The 22,476-nt window shown below is 33.0% G+C and overlaps 1 protein-coding gene and 1 long non-coding RNA gene across 4 annotated transcripts in view; one reads left to right on the forward strand and one right to left on the reverse strand.

Moving 5' to 3' along the window:
- The window catches only part of LOC143199551 (uncharacterized), a 92,989-nt gene that overhangs the window by 12,806 nt on the left and 57,707 nt on the right, over positions 1-22,476 (forward strand). The window lies entirely within an intron of this gene.
- Ent2 (Equilibrative nucleoside transporter 2) overlaps positions 1-22,476 on the reverse strand; it is a 97,681-nt gene that overhangs the window by 12,659 nt on the left and 62,546 nt on the right. For 2 of the 3 annotated variants that reach the window (XM_076409407.1, XM_076409408.1), the window contains 4 exons: positions 19,846-19,972; positions 13,845-13,972; positions 1,533-1,765; positions 324-463 (listed from right to left, as the gene is read on the reverse strand). In XM_076409407.1, the coding sequence (XP_076265522.1) occupies positions 324-463; positions 1,533-1,765; positions 13,845-13,911 (440 nt within the window). In that variant the 5' untranslated portion in view covers positions 13,912-13,972; positions 19,846-19,972. The remainder of the gene's footprint in view (positions 1-323; positions 464-1,532; positions 1,766-13,844; positions 13,973-19,845; positions 19,973-22,476) is intronic. The other variant, XM_076409409.1, reaches the window with a different exon arrangement.

Below are 22,476 nucleotides of genomic sequence, written 5' to 3' on the forward strand. Positions count from 1 at the left end.
GGGATTATAGAGAATTTTACGCTGAATCCAATGGTGGTATAACAATTTTTGAACAATACTTAATTTTTAAGTTATTCAATGAAATGTGAATTTTCAAAAATTGAGCGGATTTCACTTTATGTAAAATATTTTAAAAACTATGCAAGCTACGTCAATCTAACATGGATTTTCGATTCTTTTGTGCCATAAATTATATATTTCGAACGTTTTATCTTGATTCGAGAGGTCAAAATTTTTTGCCAGTTTTTCCGCAATCAAAATTGACAGTAACTATGTTCTAGTCACTATAAAGTGAATAATTACGATTTAATCTAAATACTCACCCAATGGGGACGAATATGTTCAACCAATTGAAGAGAACATTAGGAACTTGGGCGCAAAACGTTTGTATCTGCATGAAATTGCCCAAATATTCGAATTCAGAACCAATATACTTGGCGTCCAACTTATATTCTGTAAAGTACTGAAAAAAAAAACACATGTAAATTTTATATTTCTGCGTTCTAAAGATTTTTTAATAATACTGGTGGCGAGCCAATTACATTGCATTATTATGGTAAGTATTAGGTGGTTGCATCTTCATTCTGATCATTTTTCATCTTGATTAAATTATTTTCCATCATTTTCTTCAACTTTTTACCATCTTTCTGATATTGTGTCGAAAGAACGATGTTGGTTTGGTAGTGATCCATCATTATCGATCGCATTTTCGTATTACTTCAATATATCGGAACTGTGTGTCAGCTTAACAGTGGTATTCAAGTAGTGAGATATCTAGTAAGTTTCGAGCTGTCGTATGCATCACAACTGCTGAAGTGCTGAAGCTCGTAATGCAATATCCCGAGCTGATCCCATCATACACACAACAAGACTTTATGGCCATGAATATTCAACTTCGGCGTTGATGTGGATGACTCTCTTGGACCAACCCATGACTTTTTTCGTTTGGGATTGTCGTGATAGATCAACTTTCCATCGTCAGTCACAATACACCTCAGAAATATCAATGAAACCGTGATGCCGAAGCAGTATTTTCATTCAATTCGTGTTTTGAATCTTTTCCATCTCATGAAAACTTCTGAGAACAGTTCATTCATGAGTTGCTAGGTTTTTCGGAAGTTCTTTAAGGGTTTTCGTCCAATAAGTCTTCTAATTCATTGTATTCGAACTTTTTCTGCTTCTGTAGGAGGTTCCTTATTATTTACATCGAAACCACCACAATTATACCGTTGAAACCAAAACTAATAATTGGGATATGATGATGCAACATCATCAAAAGTTTCTAAAAGTGTCTGGTGTACTTGTTCAATTGATTTCGTCAAAACAAACAATAAAAGTATTGTATTTTGGAAATGTCACTCAGACTACTGAGTAACTCAATGATACCCGATGGAAAACTGTTACTTTATGTGGAGAAACATCAAAATCATTGAAGGTAGATTGTTTAACGATTGTTCGCATTGATATTTCATATTTTCGCCGTTCAAATTACTTGCAATCACGTAATACACACTAAAAAAAAGGAGACTTACCGATATGGCAGTGATAAACATATTCCAAGGCATCAAGGTACCAATACCGTGTATCAAAAACGTTATGTACACTAAATTATACTTGTCCGGTGGCGTGTGGATCTGCAGGCTGGCTTCGTCCATCGTCAGATTCTTGAAGTTCAGTTCATCGTCTGGAAGATTGTTCTCCTCCCAAGACGGTTGCAATTTTACCGGTTTCTGAAGGCGCGTCCTCTCTTGGCCGTCCTCTCGGACTGCAAAAAGAAACGGGGAATTTGGTTAATTGAGCGTCAGCGCTTAGGGCCGGTCCGTATCGGCCCTTATTAACGTCCGGTTAAGAGCGTAACGGAAGGAGGGCTGACATACGATGGTTTCATTTCGGAGAAATGTCTCTTGAACTATTTCTCGTGTTTAGACGAACTGGTTCGATGTTTTTTTTTTTGAATGGAAAGCCCAAGGGATGAACAAAATAACATGAACCCGTGATATTATACCGGGTGTATCAGAAAGTCATTACTGTTTTCTTTTTCAGAAGAAAAACTGTGTTATTTGCGAGAAAATGGAAAAATATATTTATTTAAAGTATTAGCAACTTGTTTCTATATAATTTCAGGCAATTTATGAATACCGCCCCAAAAAAAAATGTGCGTCCTTTGAGTAAAACCATTGACCAACCAGACGATTGACGATGATTGTTCAATTGATGTGGAATTTATTTTGTTCTGTATTCATCTTTTGGATTTTCCCCATTGCTCGTAATCGGTCGCTAATCGTTTCTTGAGCCACATTTAACGCTTCTGCCAATTGTTTTTTAGTGTGGGGTTGGGCATTTATCTAATAACTCTACTTTTCGGTCTACCGTTTAGCACATCAGCAAACGATGACTTTCGACGACTTTTTTCTTTTGATTGAATAAGACAAGTAATGCAAATGCACATTTTCACGCACGAAACTTGACATTTTTGACAACCTCAAAGTTGATCCGTCTATTTACAGGGTGGGTAAAAAGAAATGTACTTTTGATTACTATTATTTTACAATACAAAGTTGATTTAATATAATCAAGATCTCTGCCAATCAGACAGGAAGAACTCTCATAAGAATTTTTGTAGTATGAAGTGAGGTACTCTGACAAAAATAAGTCCGCTGGCCTTAAATCCGGAGGTTTTGGAGGCTGGCTTTTTGTTATTGTAACATTTCTGGTTTCTGGCAAATGGCATAGACCGAAGCACGCCTACTACGGCCCTTTTGCAGCGTTTAATTTCTTAAATTACAAACCATGCCAAATTAACGTTGTATTTCAAATAATATCTCCTTGGGCCACCCTGTATATTAGCAAAAGTTATAGAGCGCCAGCATACAGGACGGGATGTTAGAAAATAGCTTTCGCTTTTCGTAAATTATCATGTAACACGAAAAAAGCCCTAAATGAAAATAATGACAACCTGTCAAGAGAACATTGCCAAAATATTACCTTTCTGTCTAAACCAGTCATGCACAAAGTCGTAAAAAGCGTGCCTGGTCTTCAACTATACAACTTTCTTCTGTCAAACGATAGAGGGGGAGGAGGAAAGGTGACAAACAGTTTATAATCACTTTTATGTTGTTATGTTATTTAAGTTGGATGTAAAACTTTTCAGCGCACATTTTATCCGACGGACTGTCTAATGATGCCATAATGATGCTGACAAGTCGGTTAAAACTGTCAACCTTTTTTCCGGTAATTCATAATAAGAGCGGGCGTGTGGTGATTTCACGGGATAAAGGAGGATAATTGGGACAAATTACGGCCGATGGAGGTTGTGAGAGATTAAAAAAGCCCGGTGATTGATTTATGCGGACGTCATAAATCTCTTGCTTAGATTTACCGAAATACGGAGATTTTTCGTTTTGGTTTAAGAAGTTTTGGCTCTATTCAGACATCAGTCTTTTGTCAAAATTTTTTAACAGACGTAGTCTTCAATGATTTAGCGTTCTTTTCTGTCTTTTGGGTCTTACGATATTTGTTGTTTGTTTGTCGATTATTTGTTGATTTGTTAGGAATTGTTCGTTTATTTAGTTGATAAATTGAAAATGAAAATAAAATGTTTTACCAAAATTGGTAAAATTGGTGTTTGCATGTTTTCATTTTATCAAACTTTAAAAAGCCATCTGTTTAGAAAAATTGGTGCAATTATTTATCAATTTTTTTTACAACTCTTTTCCATCTTTCTGGCAATACGTGACAATGTAAACGATGATTGATCAGACCACACCACATTTTTCCAATCATCAAGAGTCCAGGATGTATGATCGGGCAAAATATTTTAATATAAGATAGCAGATGGAACATTCTGTTAGGCTTACATTAAAATCACTGCCTTTAAGAGTTGAAGTCGAAACTGACAATTGGGATATGATGGAGCAGCATTATCATAAATTTCTAAAAGCGTTTGGCAGCAGTTTTATTTAAATTGACAAAAGTAATGAATAGTAAATGGAAAGCTGTTATTTTGGCTGGAGAACTGTAAAATTTAAAAGTTAGGTTACGTATTTTCATGAATATATATATAGCCGATAAGATATATATAAAAACTTAATAGTATGAACAGATTTCCCTTTGTTCATTGATACATTTACATTGAGACACTGAAATATTAATGAATTGTACTGCAATATTTGGGAGGCAAGGATTGGATGTTGCCAGAAAGATTGGAAAAAGTAGTAGAAAATGATGGAAAATATTTTGATCACTATATATTGTACTGATTTTTCCTAATAAATACCAATAATAAATTTGTAATCTATATGCATTTAACTGGGCTGAGATCTAGGGATTGCTACCTTTAATGAGAAATTATGACGATTTTTGTGATGCAACAGATGCATACTTTATAATAAGAAATCTATTTTCACAGTTGCAGTCTTATCAGTTTAGATGTTGCTTGATAACTCTTGAGTCCATATTCTCAACCGACATCGTTATCGATAAAAGCATTATTTCCTTTCTTAAACCATAACATCTGCCTCGTGAGACCCTTATTACGACCATCTGGGTTCAAGCAGATGCAATTTTATATACTCGTTTTTTTTTCTTGACTTGAGCGTCGAGTGCATTCTTAGCGATATTGAAGCCGGCCAAAAATTGCAAAGCTCCGAACTTGAATAAGAATATGATAATAATCCCCCATTATTAGAATCTGTAAGTACAGAGGCCGAGAAAGGACTGCATAGAGGCTGTCGTGTTCTTTCAAAGAAAATAAAGCCGCTGCCGACAAAAGAAACGCTCTTTTGATTTAGAAAAAAATGTGTCTTAACTGGTCCAACAAAAAGGCCTGTGAAAGGAATATCCCAAAATTAATTGTTTAGTTAAAGTAATGTTGAATTTACTTTTTACGATAGCTGGTTGAAAAGTAATGCACTGGATGATGAATCTGTGATAATATGCGATGTTAATAATAATATTCAATGTTCGTTATGTATAGCCATGATTGTTAACATTACTGCTTTGTGACTCCATTTTATTTGTTTGTTGCGTCCATTCTTGTATATTCTGTAGTTAAAACAAAACTATTTTCATGAGAGTATAAACAAAAGTTCATAATTTAATTAAGTTAAAATCAGTTTCGAAAAGTGAAGAGATAACTGGTGTAACAAATCACTTTCCTTCGTGCCTCTAGTGTTCTTCATGATATAGTTTGCATTGCAGAGTCATGGGGCTTAAATATTAATGAAGGAAAGACAAAGTAACAGGTCAATTGAAAAGTCCATGGCCTGACACATTCATGGAACTACTAGAATTAAATCCATATCTTTTAGCTGTCGGATAGTTAGTTTGTGAATTATAGCATTTTGAGTGAAGCAACTTTTGTTATTGTGAAAAAAAATGGATAAAAAGGAATTTGGCGTATTGAAAAAATATTGCTTTTTGAAGGGAAAAAATACAGTTGAAGCAAAAACTTGGCTTGATGCCGAGTTTTAGGACAGTGCCCCAGGAAAATTAGCCATCAAGGATTAGTATGCTAAGTTTAGACGTGGTGAAATGAGCACCGAAGACGGTGAGCGCAGTGGACGCCCAAAAGAGGTTGTTACCGACGAAAACATTAAAAAAATACACAAAATTATTTTGAGTGACCGTAGATTGAAATTGAGTGAAACAGCAGACACTCTAAAGATATAAATTGAACGTGTACATCATATCATTCACGAATATTCGGGTATGAGAAGCTTTGTGCAAACTGGGTGCCGCGCGAGCTCACTTTTGACCAAAAACAACGAGTTCAGCGTAATATCAGACGTAAATCAGGCGATCAAGCGTAATAATCCCGAGTTTTTGCATCGATATGTGACAATGGATGAAACATGGCTCTATCATATCACTTCGAAGTCCGATCGACAGTCATCCGGGTGGATTGCACACGATGAACCCACTCCAAAGCGTGGGAACAGGTAACAGTCGGCTGGCAAGGTTATGGCGTCTGTATTTTCGGATGCGCATGGAACAATTTTCATTGACTACCTTGAAAAAGGAAGGACCATCAACAGCGACTATTACATAGCGTTATTGGACCGTTTGAAGGACGAAATCGCCGAAAACGGCCGCATTTGAAGAAAAAGAAAGTGCTGCTTCACCAAGACAATTCACCGTGTCACTAGTCAGTAAAAACGATGGCAAAAATCCATGAATTGGGCTTAGAATTGCTTCCTCATCCACAGTATTATCCAGATCTGGGCCCCCAGCGACTGTTTCCTGTTCTCAGATTTCAAAAGAATGCTCGCTGGGAAGAAATTTTCGTCGAATGAAGAGGTGATCGCCGAAACTGTGGCCTATTTTGAAGCAAAGGACAAATAGTACTACAAAAATGGTATCGAAAAGTTGGAGGGTCGCTATAATCAGTATATCACCCTTGAAGTGTTTAACTACGGTAGGCCGGGGACTTTTCAATTGACCTGTTAATAGCATAAGAAGGTTTTGCAGACCAGAAAATGAGAAGTTGTGGGATATTATAGTGAAAAATAAATTTTTTACATTTTTTGGTGGCTAAAATTGATAGTTCAGATATACATCAATGCTGATCATCTTGTTTATGTTATCATTGCTGGGGGGCCAGTCTTAACAAAATGTGATGTTTTTAATCAGATTTATAAAAATACCAACAATAGTACGAGGAAAATTAACGCAAATTTATTCTAATTGGAACCAAATTTGAATTTAATCGATATAATAAGAAATTATTCTGGGATTTTAATTATTTAAATTTAAGGATGCATTTAATTATAGTTACAAAGACTTACCAATAGACAATCAGCTTTTGCTGCACCGACACACACAAATTACTGTTACTCATTATCAAATAACCCACGGTAACTAAAAAAATTAACACTGTATTGAAACCAGTTCTTCGAAAGCGTCAAAGGAAATAAAGCCGTTTGACAGTGGAAGGGAAAACCTCCTCTCATTGGCCGAAGGAACAAGAAGAGGGATGGGAATAACGGAAAATAACGAGCAATGTTTTCTTGTCGGTTATAGTTATATTTGAACCGACTGTGAAATAATTCTCAAGGTTTTTTTTTGTAAATTCAAGGCTTTATAATTTTTGATAAAGCATACGTATTATTGGACACATGTCTCTGTATATTTATCCAATATGTAGAATCTAATTGAGCCATAATATTAGTTGACCCTGGTAACGCAATAACGCCATAAAATTATGAAGAGGAACTTTAGGAAGGATGGATTTGGAACTATTTTTGGGAGATTTTGTAGTTTTTTCGGAAGGCTCTGCAGCACTGCAACGCTTAAGCACCAGCAGCCACCGGGACAATGAAAAACCTTGTAATCTTTCTATATGTAAAACGCAAAACGTTCGTCGCTGCCGCTTTTAGTACTTTTTAGCGATTGGTCACGTATAACTCTTTCTCTATTCCCCCCTCTCTCCCAGTCCCCGCATCAGTTCGGTCAGCTGCGTACCATTTAAAAGGGGGAGACTTAAAATGCTATTTGACACGCACTTACACGTTCAACTCTCATGGCAACAGCATATTAGGGGCCGTTTTGCTATAATATATGAGCCCCCAGTGCCCCGAATCTATAATTTAATACTCTGGACGTATCGCAGGAATTTAATTTGTCCCGATCCGCGATGCCCTGCCGCTTTTCTTTCGGTTTTGAATCAGGAGAACCGCGATAGAAGCCTTTTGATGTCTCTATACGAGTAATTATCCTGTGAATTACTGCAAGTAATATTCTAGTCTTGCAAATAAGATTCATTTATTTAATGTATACATTAGAAATTAGATGTTTTAAAAGATATTTTTCGTTATTTTTAAAAGGTGTGTATGTAAAGTGATATATATATAGGATCTGAGAACATTTTCCTGCTGTAAAAAGCGTGGAAATGGGTTAGATTTGTGTTAAAGATCTCGTGTGATCACTGAAAAACTGAATCAAGTGATTTGAGATCTGAAGCAATTGCATCGAGAGAGTTTTGCATAGGTTGGAATGAGTATTAGTCAAAGGGTGCTAAGTTTGGGCGGTGTCATCAATTCCAGTGTTTGGTTGGAATTCGTCAGAGTAGTGTCTTGGGGCCACTGATATCCCAAGAACAGAAGAAACAGTTCTTAGAACATTTGCCGACGAAACAATAATCATGACAAAAGATGTATCTCTATCTAAGTCTGCAGGAAAAGTACAAGTAGCGGTCAGCAAGATCTACAAATGGACTAGAGACTGGAAAATACAGCTTAATGGCTCCAAATCTGTCCATATTAATTTTACGTTGCTGTGAAATGCCAAAACTCTGATTATATCACTTGACGGTTACCCGATTCCTCAAGCAGAAGCAGCTAAATATCTTGGAATACATTTCGATGATAGATTAAATTGGAGACATCATGTTAGACAAAAAACAGAGCAGATTAGACTCATAATCAAGCAACTGTACTGGTTAGTCGGGAGATACTCTCAATGTGACGTAAAATCAAAGATATTTGTTCATCAAATAAGTAATCCAACGCACCCGAAACAAAATTCTACGATTAATTACCAACGCTTATCGTTACGTAACCAACAAAGAGCTGCACGATTACCTCGAAATCAGATGGATAGACGAAGATTTTGCCTTAAAGCATGAATTAAATTTGCTAAATCACACCAACGTGGAAGCAATACAACTAATGGACAATTCGCAGGAAATCAGAAGATTGAAGCGAACCAAACCACACGGACTTGTTATTCTTAACTTTACCGTAAATAGTTTAGATTTTATTTATATTTGGAAATATATACTGATATACTGATTCAAGTACAACAGAACAGCAGTGATAAATTAATTTGTAAAATAAGATTTTTATAAAATTATTCTCCTGTTGTCTTCAAACATTAAATGCGGCTTAAAACAGTTTTTTCAAAATAAAGAAATGTTCAATAAAATCATTGAAAATAACTGTATAAATCAACTGCTCAAAAAAAAACAGCGGTAGTTTTTCATGGATCCAATATTTCACCGGTTATGAAATACTTAATTCCAAGGGCATAAAAACATCATTAATAAATGTCGGGATTACATCCTGCCGGCGACGATTATTTATCCTGCAGCTGATAAAATCCTGCGTTCGCTTCTAAATAGCGTGTGAAAATTTTATCTCCAAACCTTACGGTTGTTTTTATATAGTTGTATTTACATCTGTGACATGTGTCTTATTATTTAAAATTAATAAGCTATATATGATGTTGTTGACGTACTTACTTGTTTTGGTTAACATTTTTTGATAGTCTATAAAGGATAGATAAAGAAGAATTCGCAAAATGATGTTGAAATGTTGATTTGTGAAATTTCCAGTAAATAGTGAACATAGAGTACATATATATTACTCTATGACACGTCATGCCTGGTAATGACCTCCAGGTATATTCCTCCATGACAACTTACTGTCTGTCATCAAAATTATTTCCGAAACTGCTATCAAAATATGTTAATCGTGTTAAAAGAAAGCAGAGCAGATCTAACTCAACATCAACAAAATGTACTGGTTAGCCGAAGAGAGTTACACCAAACTTGACGTAAGAGAACAAAAAGATCCGTTTATCAGTCAATTATGACTCCTATTTGAGCTTATGGAGTGTGAATATGGAGTTCTAAAACGTCAAACCAATCAATAGTCCAACATTGTAAGAACAAAGTTCTTCGATTAATTACTAATGCTTATCGCTACATAACCAATTTAGCCTCTTATAGTTCTCTTTTAGTGTTTCTTTTTAGAGTATAATGGATTTTCTTCCACTTCCGAAATATTAAATCCATTTCAATTTATCTCTTATAGTTTCCGAGATATAGGTCGCCCAATTTCCTTGTCTGTCTATGCTGAGCTATCTTCCATTCCTCAAATACTAAATCCATAATATTAAGGGAATGATTTCATAACATACAAGACCCGCTATTTACAAGTCTGGCAAACATTTCAACTTATCTCTTATAGTTCCTGAGATACAGATCGCCGAATTCCATTCTGTATCTATGCTGGGCTTTCTTCCTTTTCTCAAATATTAAATTCGCTGAACTAAGAGAATGATTTACCAGACAAACATTTAAGACACGCTATTTACAAATCTGACAAGCATTTCAATCTAACTCTTATAGTTTCCAAACTGTACGATGACTCCGAAATCAACTTTACTTCGACAATTTTGTCTTAAAATATGAAATAAGGTTACTAAATCACAGCAAGGTCCAAGCAATTAAGAGATTGAAGAGAATCAAACCACACGAACATATATAATTATTGTTTAAGCTTTTATCATCTAAGGATGTTATCCATTTTACGAATGGCTTTCTAGGTTGATCGAGACCATCATCTTCAAGACCTCAAGATACTTAAAATGTTGTACTTGTTCTTGATACCATTTATTTCATCATATTTGTTTATTTTTGGTTTATTTTAAACACCCAGTTTTGTCTTCCATTAACAATTTTGCTCAGAACAGACAGAGTGTGCTGTAATTAGTGTAATTCGCTGATATAGTATCCGTTGATTGAGATACAAATATTATTGAATTAGGATCTGATTTTCAAGCTGTCAAAGAACTCTTTAGACAGCTTAACAGTTGATGAACGAACTGTTCACATGTGATGGAAAAGGTCCAAAAGAAAGGAAGAACCACACGATTAAAAATACCATGGGTTATTTCAGAAGAGCTATCAACATCAACTTCTAAGTGGAAATAATCACAATACATACAAATATCTAATACATACGAATAAATTAACTTTATTATTTATGAAAAAATATATAAAATAAAAGTACTAATAATAAATATAAATCCAAACCCAACATCAACTAAATATCACGAGTGTCAATACTGTTTTAATTAACATGAAAGTTTGAATATTTATCTCAAAACGCTCGCTTCTATTTTCGAACATCATTAAAATGTATATACGTCTATGATCAGATATTTTGCCATGTTAATTTTTAACGACCGTCCGTTCTGATTCGATTATTTCCACATTCTCATCAATCATACATTTTTTTTGTTAATAAACGTGATCCTAATTTGATCACACATGTTAATTTATGCAATTAGTGTTTATTAAATCAAGAGTCTTATCTCGTTTTATGATAAAAGTTTCGAGAAAATATTTTTATTTATACGGTCGATGTTAATATCCTACAGCGAAGCCATTTGGTTTATTTTTTAAAACTTGTCTGGACCTCTTCATCCTCTTTTCTCTAGGCCACAAATTCTAAAGTAGTTTAGGTGAGAGTTAGAGCTATGGTTAGGAAGTAATTTTTTCGACCATTTTATTTTTACAAAATTTTGTTGAGGTAATATAATTATTTATTTTTTAATAGAGAAAATTAATAACGAACAATTCGAAAACAAGAGTATAAGGTATTAATAAAATGTTATGTTTTATGTTAGTTAAATTGTAGTCTAAACTAGATAAAAGTTATGGGAGCCAGGCCACAAAGGCCCTTATGTTCATCGCATGTTATAAAGAACGTTCAAGGCAAAAGGAAAATAAAAAAATCTAGAACTTGGAGCGCAAAAGAAAGACGAAATGAGAAAAATTATTAATTAAACCAAATTTATACATATGTACATTACAAAATTACAAGAGGTGACGTAGCTGAATTTGAACTTATTTGTAAAAATATGTGCTACAGTTACTGAAAAAACGCTAGAATCAACAGAAATAATACAATAGAGTCCTTGAACAGTTGAAGAACTATGAGATTCATTACATGATTTCATTGATTTCAAAGTAAGGAAAAGGATTTTGATATTGAACGACCAAGTGCTAATAACTATCAGAGCAGAAAAATATCAGAGCCCATAAGAAAACTGACAAAAGATAAGTGCATAATCCATAGAGTATTACAGTTAGTTAGAGTTAAATTACTCTTTTCTTTGTTTTATTCAATTTATTACAATAAAATTTGCTCTATTTATCTGCTTTGGATAGTTATGTAATAATATGAAATAATAAATAATATGAAATATTAATGTAATAATATATGTAATGTATATAATGTATATAATGTAATATATAATAATGCAATAATAAATAATAATATAAATGTAATAATATGAAATAAATGAAATAACTTCAAATCGTATGTTATCAATTTATTTCATATTTTTTATTAACTACATCTTATACTTACAGTATCCTAAAAATGTAAGTAAAAGATATGAATCTTTCAATAATATGTCATAATTAACTGAACTGATATTAAAAACAAAGCTGATATATATATATATATATATATATATATATATATATATATATATATATATATATATATATATATATATATAAGAAGTTAATAGAAAGATAATAAAGACGTTGAGAGCTTGTTTATCCCCGAAAATACTTTTTGTTTACTTTATGAGATATATCAGGCATATATATCATAATATGTCAAGAATATGAAAAGGAAATTGATTAAAATGTAATTGAGTATATCACAGCACGTGTTGTATAACCAAAAAACTATATTAAATAATAATTAAAGGGAAACAATAATCTAATTTAACTAAAATGTTTGATGTAATTAATTACTGAAACTCCTAGGAAATGCTACTGGAAGAAATAAAGAAAGTTATTGTAGAATCTCCTAACTAAGAGTCTGCTATTATTTAGGTGATTATTACATTTTACTACTGCGTCTATTTTCATGCGACTTCTGAACAGTTAGGGAAACTTCATAGAAAAAATAATAAAACTTATAATATTTGCATTTTAACGATGTCGAAGGCGACATTTTCTTGAACTAATTAAAAACATAATATAAGTAAAATTTTTTGTACAGATTTGAATCGAACTTATGTATTTAGTAGTGAATGTTTGATATTATTTCCTGTTTTTATTTGTTTGAGTTAAATATATCTAACTCAATCTAAATTTCTTTATAAGACATGTTATTTTGCTCCATCCCTTCGATTATTTGTAAGAAAATGGCAGTAAAAAAATTAAAATGGCAATATATATATATATATATATATATATATATATATATATATATATATATATATATATATATATATATATATAATTTATTTTAACATTGTAGTACATCTCACTTCAGTTAATTATACAGCCAGTAGTTTATAGGTCAGAGTTATAACCTCTTATCATTATTGCTTTCAAGAATTTTGCGTACGTCTGACAACCGGACAACTTTGACAGGCTCATTCGTCTAGCTGTCCGAACTAATCGGACAGCATTGTACCTCTTTTTAACTAGAATAAAATGAGATGGAAAATATTGTCTGATTCTAAAACGAATTTACAAATTACGTCAGGCAATACATTAAACAACTTGATGACGTATGTACAAAATAAAAACTTAGAACTATATATAGGACTGAAAATGGTGTTAGTTTATATTTTTCGCCATTTAATAAGTAATTACATAAAACAGTATTAGGAAGGACTATAGATCTTAGGCAGTTTACCTTCAAGTTCTTTTGTCCAAAAATTAAGAACAAATTGTAGCTAACGATATACATGTTTTTATTTTGTTATATTACTTTAAATTATCTCGTAACTTTCTGACGTTACCAGTACTAACACACCTTAAATGATATAATAATTTTGGTAAAAATTATATTCACAATAGTCAATCCACACCTTGTTATATGCCAACTTCCAGATGTTGGCAGGTCAGCTAAATGGCAAACATCATCATTATTTGTCAAGACCAAACGCAAGCCAATAGCCGAGGTATGTCCCTAATTTTTATGGCATCGTCCCAACTTCCGCTTGTTAATTTGGGGTTTATTTTTAAAGGTCTATTTTTTATTAAAACGTTCACCAAAAAAAAAAGAAAGAAGAAAACAACTACTTACTTTGTGTCGCTTGAATTGTGCCGACATTGCTGTCGTTGTACAAAAGTTCTCTCTCCCTGTAACTCATGTTGTCCAAAGTGGTTTGTTCCCTTAAACTGAATTAAGTCTTTTGGTGTAGCAGGTCCCACCTGTAACAAATAACAAATCATATATTTTCATCATTGACATTTTGATCAATCTGATGTTCGCTGATACAGATATTGCGGCTTCTAGTATTCTTCATGATATAATTCGTACTGCAAAGCCATATCGCTTGAGAATTATGAATTATCAAAAATCCATGAATTGGGCTTCGAATTGCTTCCTCATTTACCGTATTCCCCAGATCTGGCCCCCAGCGACTATTTCCTGTCCTCAGATCTCAAAAGAATGCTCGCTGGGAAGAAAATTTCGTCGAATGAAGAGGTGATCGACGAAACTGAGGTCTATTTTGAAGCAAAGGACATATGTGTTTTACTATGGTAGGCCGGGGACATTTCAATCGACCTGTTAATCAAGATTAAAATCCAACTCCTTCGAAAGCTTATACTGCCAATCCCCCAGTATAGCTCGGAGATTTTTGGGTCTTTCAAATAATGTTTTAGGTACATTCTACGTGTTTCTCTTCGGGATATGTTGTTGAGAAACATATTCATAGACAAACAAAGGTGAGGAAATACAATCAATAACAAATAATATGATACAACATATTTTTTCATAGATTTATAAATAAAATGAGACACTTTAATTAAATAATCTTACTATCACACTAAATAACGAATAAGAGAAAGTGTAACTAAGTAACTAAACGTAAACATATTTATGTATTATGATTATAGTTTAAAGTAAACATTTTAGCGGTTTGTCAGCGATAACTTTTATTAGGTGAATCTCTGAACGTTTTCGATATAAATAACGATATATCTGGCGATTTTGGTGCGAGAAAATGACACTTTTCCATAAATAAACATGTAATCCTTAGTCTGAAGCAAATTTTAGACCTTTTTCTTTTTGTGTTTTAAAGACAAAGTTGTGTCTAAGCAAAGAGCATCAACGTTACCTAGCATAGTTATTTTCTGAAAACTCCTCGTATGAAACGACAATATCCTACGTGTTGTGAACTCTCGTAACCGTTAACATACTATAAAGAAAATTGCGCGAGATAATAGGAGTTAATAATAAAGCCACATTCAGCGAGGTTCAGTCAACGTAACAACAAAATCGATTACACGATATACGGCTTTGTTTCTGATCTGAAACATCAAAGGACATGAAGCAGTTTATATTTTTAAAACGCTACGTTCATTGTTCCTGATGTTTTCTTGTCTGCTGTTCTATTTATGTCACTCTATCGTGCAGAGGATGACATAATTAAACGTGTCTTTTTAAAGAACTATTATTTATTAGGTTTTAAAGGATTTTTTTTATAAATTCGCTAAACTTTATTGTGATAAACCATTGTAATATATTTTGTTCAAAGTATTGTCTATCGATAGCCGCTACTTTTTCCCATCTTTCGGGCAATTTACGGTTTCCATGTCGAAAGAACGATGTATCTTTTGATGCTATCAACGTATCTTCATAAGAAATGAAGCGCTGCTCAGACATCCCATAACTCATATGTTGGAACAAGTAGTAGTCAGAAGGAGCAAGGTCTGGAGAATATGACGGGTGGGCTAGAACTGCCCATTTTAATGTATTGAAGTATGTTGTCACCGGTTTTGTAGCATGTGGTCAAGCGATGTTATGCTGAATAATTACGTTGATGTGCCAGTTCTCGGCTCAACGCGTCAACTGCGATTTTGTCGTCTTCTTTTTCGCTGCCTTTTAATGTCTCTTATCCAAGCTTTTAAATCATTTCCATGTTCCAAACGACTGCTGCCAGTAATATCTAAGGTTTTTGAAAAACTTCTGTTAAAAAGAATAAAACCGACCATAGAGAGAAAAAACCTAATACCAACACACCAGTCTAGGTTTATTAACGAGCATTCAACAATTGACCAGGTCTACAGAATAACAGAGGTTATTGAAAATCCTACGAAAGTATGCTCAGCTATATTCTTAGATGTAGCTGAAGCCTTTGATAAGGTTTGGCATGAAGGCCTTGTTCATAAACTACAGAAAATGTTACCAAAACAACACACGGAACTACTAAAATCATACATTACTGCCGTACAAGCGTACTCTACACTTGCGATATACCACAAATGGAGAATTACGATAGCTACATTTGCTGATAGCTCAATAGTGAAGAAGCAAACTAAAATTACAACAGGCAAGCGACAATATAAATAATTGGACACAAGCTTGGAAAATAAAAATTAACGAAAGTAGATCTGTGCATGTGCACTTCACCTGCAATCAGACCGTACAATCAACAATAATATTAAATAATACTATTATTCCATATAGCAACAACAACAATATAGGAAAACGTATTGGCTAATTGGAGAAAATCACAATTATCAGTACATAATAAATTGTTATTATATAAGCAAATACTGAAACCTATTTGGACATACGGAGTTCAATTATGGGGATGTTCTGTAAGGAGTAACATAAACAAAAGAGACATTTTTCAGAACAAAGTCCTAAGAAGCATTGTGGGCACACCCAAATACTATAGGACTGAGTACCCACATCGAGACCTTCAGATACCCACAGTAAGTCAAGAAATCAAGAGAATTGCAAAGGGGAATAAGGAAAGACTCCATACTCATGAGAATATTGAAGTATTGCAACTATTGGATACCATCAGAGCAAGACATAGACTCAAAAGAATCAAACCATCTGAACTTATGTAGTGTTGTGTAGTGAGGTGTATGTAAGGTATAAACATTATTTCATGACAGACTGAGATAGGGCCACCATCATCATCAAGTATTTAGGTATTATATTATAGATTCTACTGTCTCCCATTTAATCTATAATTTATTAATTAAAATAGTAGTACTGTAGTTAGTACCGTGAAAAATAATTATACAGTCACTATTGTAACACATTTCAAAATTGCATCGCCTTGCTCAGCATAAATTCAATAATGTCGTTTATTATGTTTGTTTATACATATTGAGGTCGTTGTTTTTATTTTCAGTGCACTGCAATGAGACATGGTTGCTAGGCACTTTTTCATATTTACTGACTTGTTAAGTAGATAAAAGCAATGGCATTTTTGTAATCAGAATTAGAAAGCTATTAAATGCGCGTGTATATGTTACATTAATCTGCGACTATTTGATGAAATTATATTGAAAATAACGAAAAAAAAAACTTTAGGATGAAATAAACGAGAAGCCATGTTAAATTTCTTTAAAATGCATAGTTTGTGACATAAGCAGAAATCCACTCTTTTATGAAAATACACTTTTGGTTGTATAACTTAAAAACGAAAGTTTGTATAGGATTTATTGTACTACCATTCGATTGAACGTAACATTGTTTAAATTTCCTGTAATTTTCATTAACTTGCGATTATTTTAACGAAAATGACAGTAAAAAATATGAAGATGGCAAAAAATCGCCCATTTTCACGACTATACGTATGAAAAAAGTGTATTTTTGCACTTTTTGCTTTTTTACTTGTAGCGAAATTAATGAAAATCCACGTAAAGTTGCTGTAGATTTATAATTATATAGATATATTTGGCTAAAACCGAAGCCCAATAATCTTTTGAAAGCACACTTTTCATTGTAACATATAACTTAAAAACTAAAGTTTCTATAAACATATTGCACGATCGTTCGATTCAGCGTAACATTCTTTATAATCCTTATAAATATCATTTATATTGTTATAATTAAAAATGTATAAACCTTTCAATAATATCTGATAATGAATTTAACTGATGTTAAAGAACAATGTTGATATATCTAAATAAGATAATAGAAAGATAATAAAGGCGTAGAGAGCTTGTTTTATAACCGAAACTAATTTTTGTTTACTTTCTGAGATATATCAGGCATATATATCATAATATGTCAAGGGTATGGAAAGGAACTTGATTAAAATATTATTGACTATATCACATCAGCGATTATATAACCGAAAAACAACGATGTTTAAATATATTCTATAATTATTAAAATAACAATCGAATATAAAATAATAATTTTATTTGCATTTGATTTAAAAACTAAGTAAAACCTAAAGGAGATATTACTGAAAGAAATAAAGAAACTCGTAACTAGCAAAATGCTGCTGTTTAGGTGATTGTTAAAGTTTACTATTTCATTTTATTGCGTCTATTTTTCTGTTACTTCTGAACAATTAGGAAAACTTCATAGAGGAAATAATAAAACTTATAAGATTTGCATTTTAACGACGTCGACGTGCGACATTTTATTGAACAATTAAAAAACAATCTTGTGTACATATTTTAATTATTTCGGCTTGAGTTCCACAAGGTAGCGTCTTAGGACCTCTCCTATATCTGCTCTACACTGCTGACATTCCAACAACAAAAGAAACACCACTTGGAACCTTTGCTGACGACACAATTATTATGGCCAAAGTGGCAGTCAACAAAATCTACAAGTGGATGAAAGATTGGAAAATTCAACTTAATAGCTCCAAATCTGTTCATATTAATTTTGCATTGCGGCGAAATAAAGAAAAATTAATTATATCACTCAATGGATAGAAGAATCAGCCACTACTCTCGAGCCAAATACCTCGGAATCCATCTTGACGGTAGATTAAATTGGAAACATCATGTTAGGCAAAAAGCAAAACACATTAGAACCAAATAAAACAACTATACTGGTTAGTCGGAAGATACTCTCAACTTGATCTAAAATCAAAGAGGTTGATTAATAAAACAATTATGAAGCCAATTTGGACTTATAGGGTTGCACTAAAAATTCAAATCAACTAGTCATCCAACGCTGTCAAAACAAAGTTCTTCGATTGATTACCAATGCCTATCGCTATGTAACTAAGGAAGAACTGCACGATGACCTGGAAATCAAATGGATTTGCGAAGTTATCCAAGATTTCGCCTTGAAACACGAAAGAAGATTACTAAATCATACTAACGTGGAAGCAATACAACTGCTGAACAGCGCACAGGACGTCAGGAGATTGAAGCAAACCAAAGTATACGAACTTATATAAAGTGTATACCTTTATTCTAAACTATAGCTATAAGTTATTATAATTTTATAATTGAGGAATACATATTGATGTATTTTCTCGCACTCGTCTTGCTTGTGAATTAATCCAAGTACAAATGAAAAGTAGTAATAAATTAATTTATAATTAAGATTGTACTAAGTGTATCTAATAAAGATGTTATAAAAAATATTTCAATTGAATGTATGTTTTTAGTATTGATGATTACATCGCATCCTGCTTTTATTTGTTTGAATGAATATTTTAATAGAAATAATAGCAAGAAAAAACACTTGAAAAGTCAAAAAATCCTAAATTTTCGCGACTCAAAAACGAACCCTCAAAATGGATGTGTTTTGAGGTGAAAGAAACGAAATCCATATTAAATTGGTGTAGAGTGTATATTTTTTAAGTTATGACACACAACTCTATAACTTAAAAGCGTATAAAAATGATTGTACGACTATTCGATTCTTCGTAGGATTATTTATAATGTCTGTTATTTTCATCAACTTACGATTATTTGAAAGAAAATTGTAGCCAAAAATATAAAAAATGGTAAAAAATTGTCCATTTTTACGACTATATTAAAATATAGTAAGTTATAGTTAATTTTGAGGTGAAAGAAACGAAATAATTTATAGCATAACATAAGAATTACAGGTAATAAGGTTGTATACAAATTATAATACTAATTGATGATTCTTAATTTAATGATTAATGATTCTGCGAAAATCTTATAATTTTCGTAATTTTCATTACCATGTGATTATTTGATAGGAAGTGACAGCAAGAAAGCCATAGAATGACAACAAAAATCGCGTTTATTTAAAACAAAAGTGGACGTTTTTATATTTTATATACGCTGACTGTTTAAAATTATACAAAACTATTTTAAAACAAAAAACTTACCGATTGATTGATGAATGATATGAAACACTGTCTCTCTCACACTGTTCCTTGTTCCCTTCCACTAAGAGTACATTCAACACTTCCAATAATCCACACCCCTATATGGACACTTCCCCTATCCATGAATCTGCAACAACAACCGTCTATGAAAACAACCGCCGCACCATTTCCATTTCTTTTTTTCGCTAACTGTCGGACGTAGCGATTAAGAACTTTATCTCCATCTGTCACTATTGTAACATCACTCTTCTCGACCTTTAAACTACGTTATCTTAATTGCCTTCACAATCTTTTCATTAAGACACCGAGCATTTAATACTTGATAGGTTCCAAAACAGAAACGTTTCGGCTATTTACGAGACACAATTGGCGAGTCTGTGACTGAGTAGTTTTTAATGAGTTTATTTTCGCTTTTGAACGGAAACTTATGGTTAAATATGTACACAGTACGGTTAAAAATATAAAAAGGGATTGAACTGTTATGGGCGATTAATGACAGAGTCAACAGAAATACCGAAAAAATAGGATTTGTTTCGTACTAATAGGTTGTTTGGAGAGGTAGGGTTAATAAATAGTGGGCGGGGAGGGGAGTGGGGACAATATATGCCGAAAAATGTGAAGACTCTGATGTTTTTAGTATGATCAAGGACTGTAGTGTATACATCATAATAGTGTAGAGAGTTTTGACGTCATTTTGAATGTCACATTTTTGCAGGTTCTTCCACTTTATAAAAGCATTTATAGAGAAAAATAGGTTAACGTTTATATTATATAGAACCCTGACTATTCGACAATGTGTTTTCAAACTAACTGAATGAGTGAGACTGATGTATGTTCGCCGATTTTTTTTTTCGAAAGAGTGCATCTCTGAGGTGGTCCCATTGGAACCAAATCATGATCTGTTGGGGATAAGGGGGCTAAATTGAATGGAATTATAAAGTTTCAAAGGCACGGACCAAGTTTTCACATATTTTTTTTATCAAAAATAATCAGATATTTATTTCTTACACCCAATATATTCGGGCGTTCCGCAGGGCAGTGTTCCTGGCCCATTTTTATATTTATTGTATACTGCTGACCTACCGACCTCAAGAAATATTACTGTTGCAACATATGCTGACGATACAGCGGTTTTATCATCACACGGGGATCCAATATCAGCCACAAAAAAACCTCCAACTTCATCTTAACAAAGTCGAGTTGTGGTTGAAAACGTGTCGTATCAAAGCAAATGAAACAAAATCTACCCATGTGACATTCACCCTTTGTAGAAGAACGTGTCCCTCAGTAAAATTGAATAATCATGAACTTCCGCAAGCAGACAACGATAAATATTTGGGAATGCATTTCGATCGACGTTTGTCATGGAAAAAACATATAGTGAACCAACGCAAACAGCTTGGTCTTACACTAAGCCAAATGTATTGGCTGATCGGGCGTAAATCTAAAAAATCATTAGATAACAAGGTTTTGCTGTATAAGTCAATTCTCTAGGCCGATTTGGACCTATGGTATTGAACTGTGGGGTACTACTAACAAATCTAACATAGATATCCTCCAGAGGTTCCAGAATAAAGTGTTGCGAGTCATCGTTGATGCCCCATATTACGTGTCTAACAAACTGATTCAGCGCGATATCCCCATAGAACCAATAATGAGCGTGATTCGGAGTGTTAGTGTGAAGTATTCTGAAAGACTATTAGTACATCCCAATGCACTCGCCAAACAGTTAAATGTGCGTGGTGACAGTGTCGTTCATTGGCTCAAACGCAAACTACCATACGAACTAATTAATAGACACATAGAGTGAGATTTAATAATCTCTAGAATAAGCTAGAATAGGTTTAGAATAGGTTAGAACAGACTTTAAAATAGGTTAGAATAGTATCTAGAATAAGATTTAGATTATAAGTTGTACAGTAGATCAATTATTGAAGTGATCTACTATATGTCCGTATACTTATATTATATAACTGAAATCATATAATAATACCTATTGCCTACGGGCAGATTGTTGACGTTCTAGAAGATTAATTAAAAAGAATTATTTATAATGTTGTTGCTGAGTTGATGTGATGAAAAATCGGAAGTACTTTAGTGTAAAAACCATTCAGTTTGCTTTTTAAGCACTAACGTTATTATATGAGGCGTCGTAGAAACAAAGTAGACAACTGTTTGTATGGTGTAACGATTAGAACGTTATGCTCACACGCGGAGGGCCCGGCTTCGATTCCCAACGGGGGCAGCAACTTTTTTTTATTCTAGTTTTGTTGGAAAATTTGTCAGATCACCTAGACTAGGTAGCGGACCCCGGGCCCAATTTATTGAGTAAATATCTAACACTGAAAAGGGAAAAATAAAATATTTTTAACAAAATTGAACCGACTTCAAGAAATAAATAAGGAACTTACTAAAAATTAAAAAATAATCAAACTTAAATTTTTAACACAAAAAAAATGTTTTAAAATAAAATATGCACATAATAAATAGTAATAACTAAATAAAATGACAATATAAATAATTGAATTCTCGAAGATTCAATTAAAAGCCTTCCATGGTTAGCGTTTGTATATACAATAACCATCAATTTTAACACCGATTCCAAAGTATGTTGTACACGCATTTGATTGA

Source organism: Rhynchophorus ferrugineus, unplaced genomic scaffold (genome assembly GCF_030347505.1).
Source record: "Rhynchophorus ferrugineus isolate W39M unplaced genomic scaffold, kcgeb_rfMv2 rfM7, whole genome shotgun sequence".
Classification (NCBI taxonomy): domain Eukaryota; kingdom Metazoa; phylum Arthropoda; class Insecta; order Coleoptera; family Curculionidae; genus Rhynchophorus; species Rhynchophorus ferrugineus.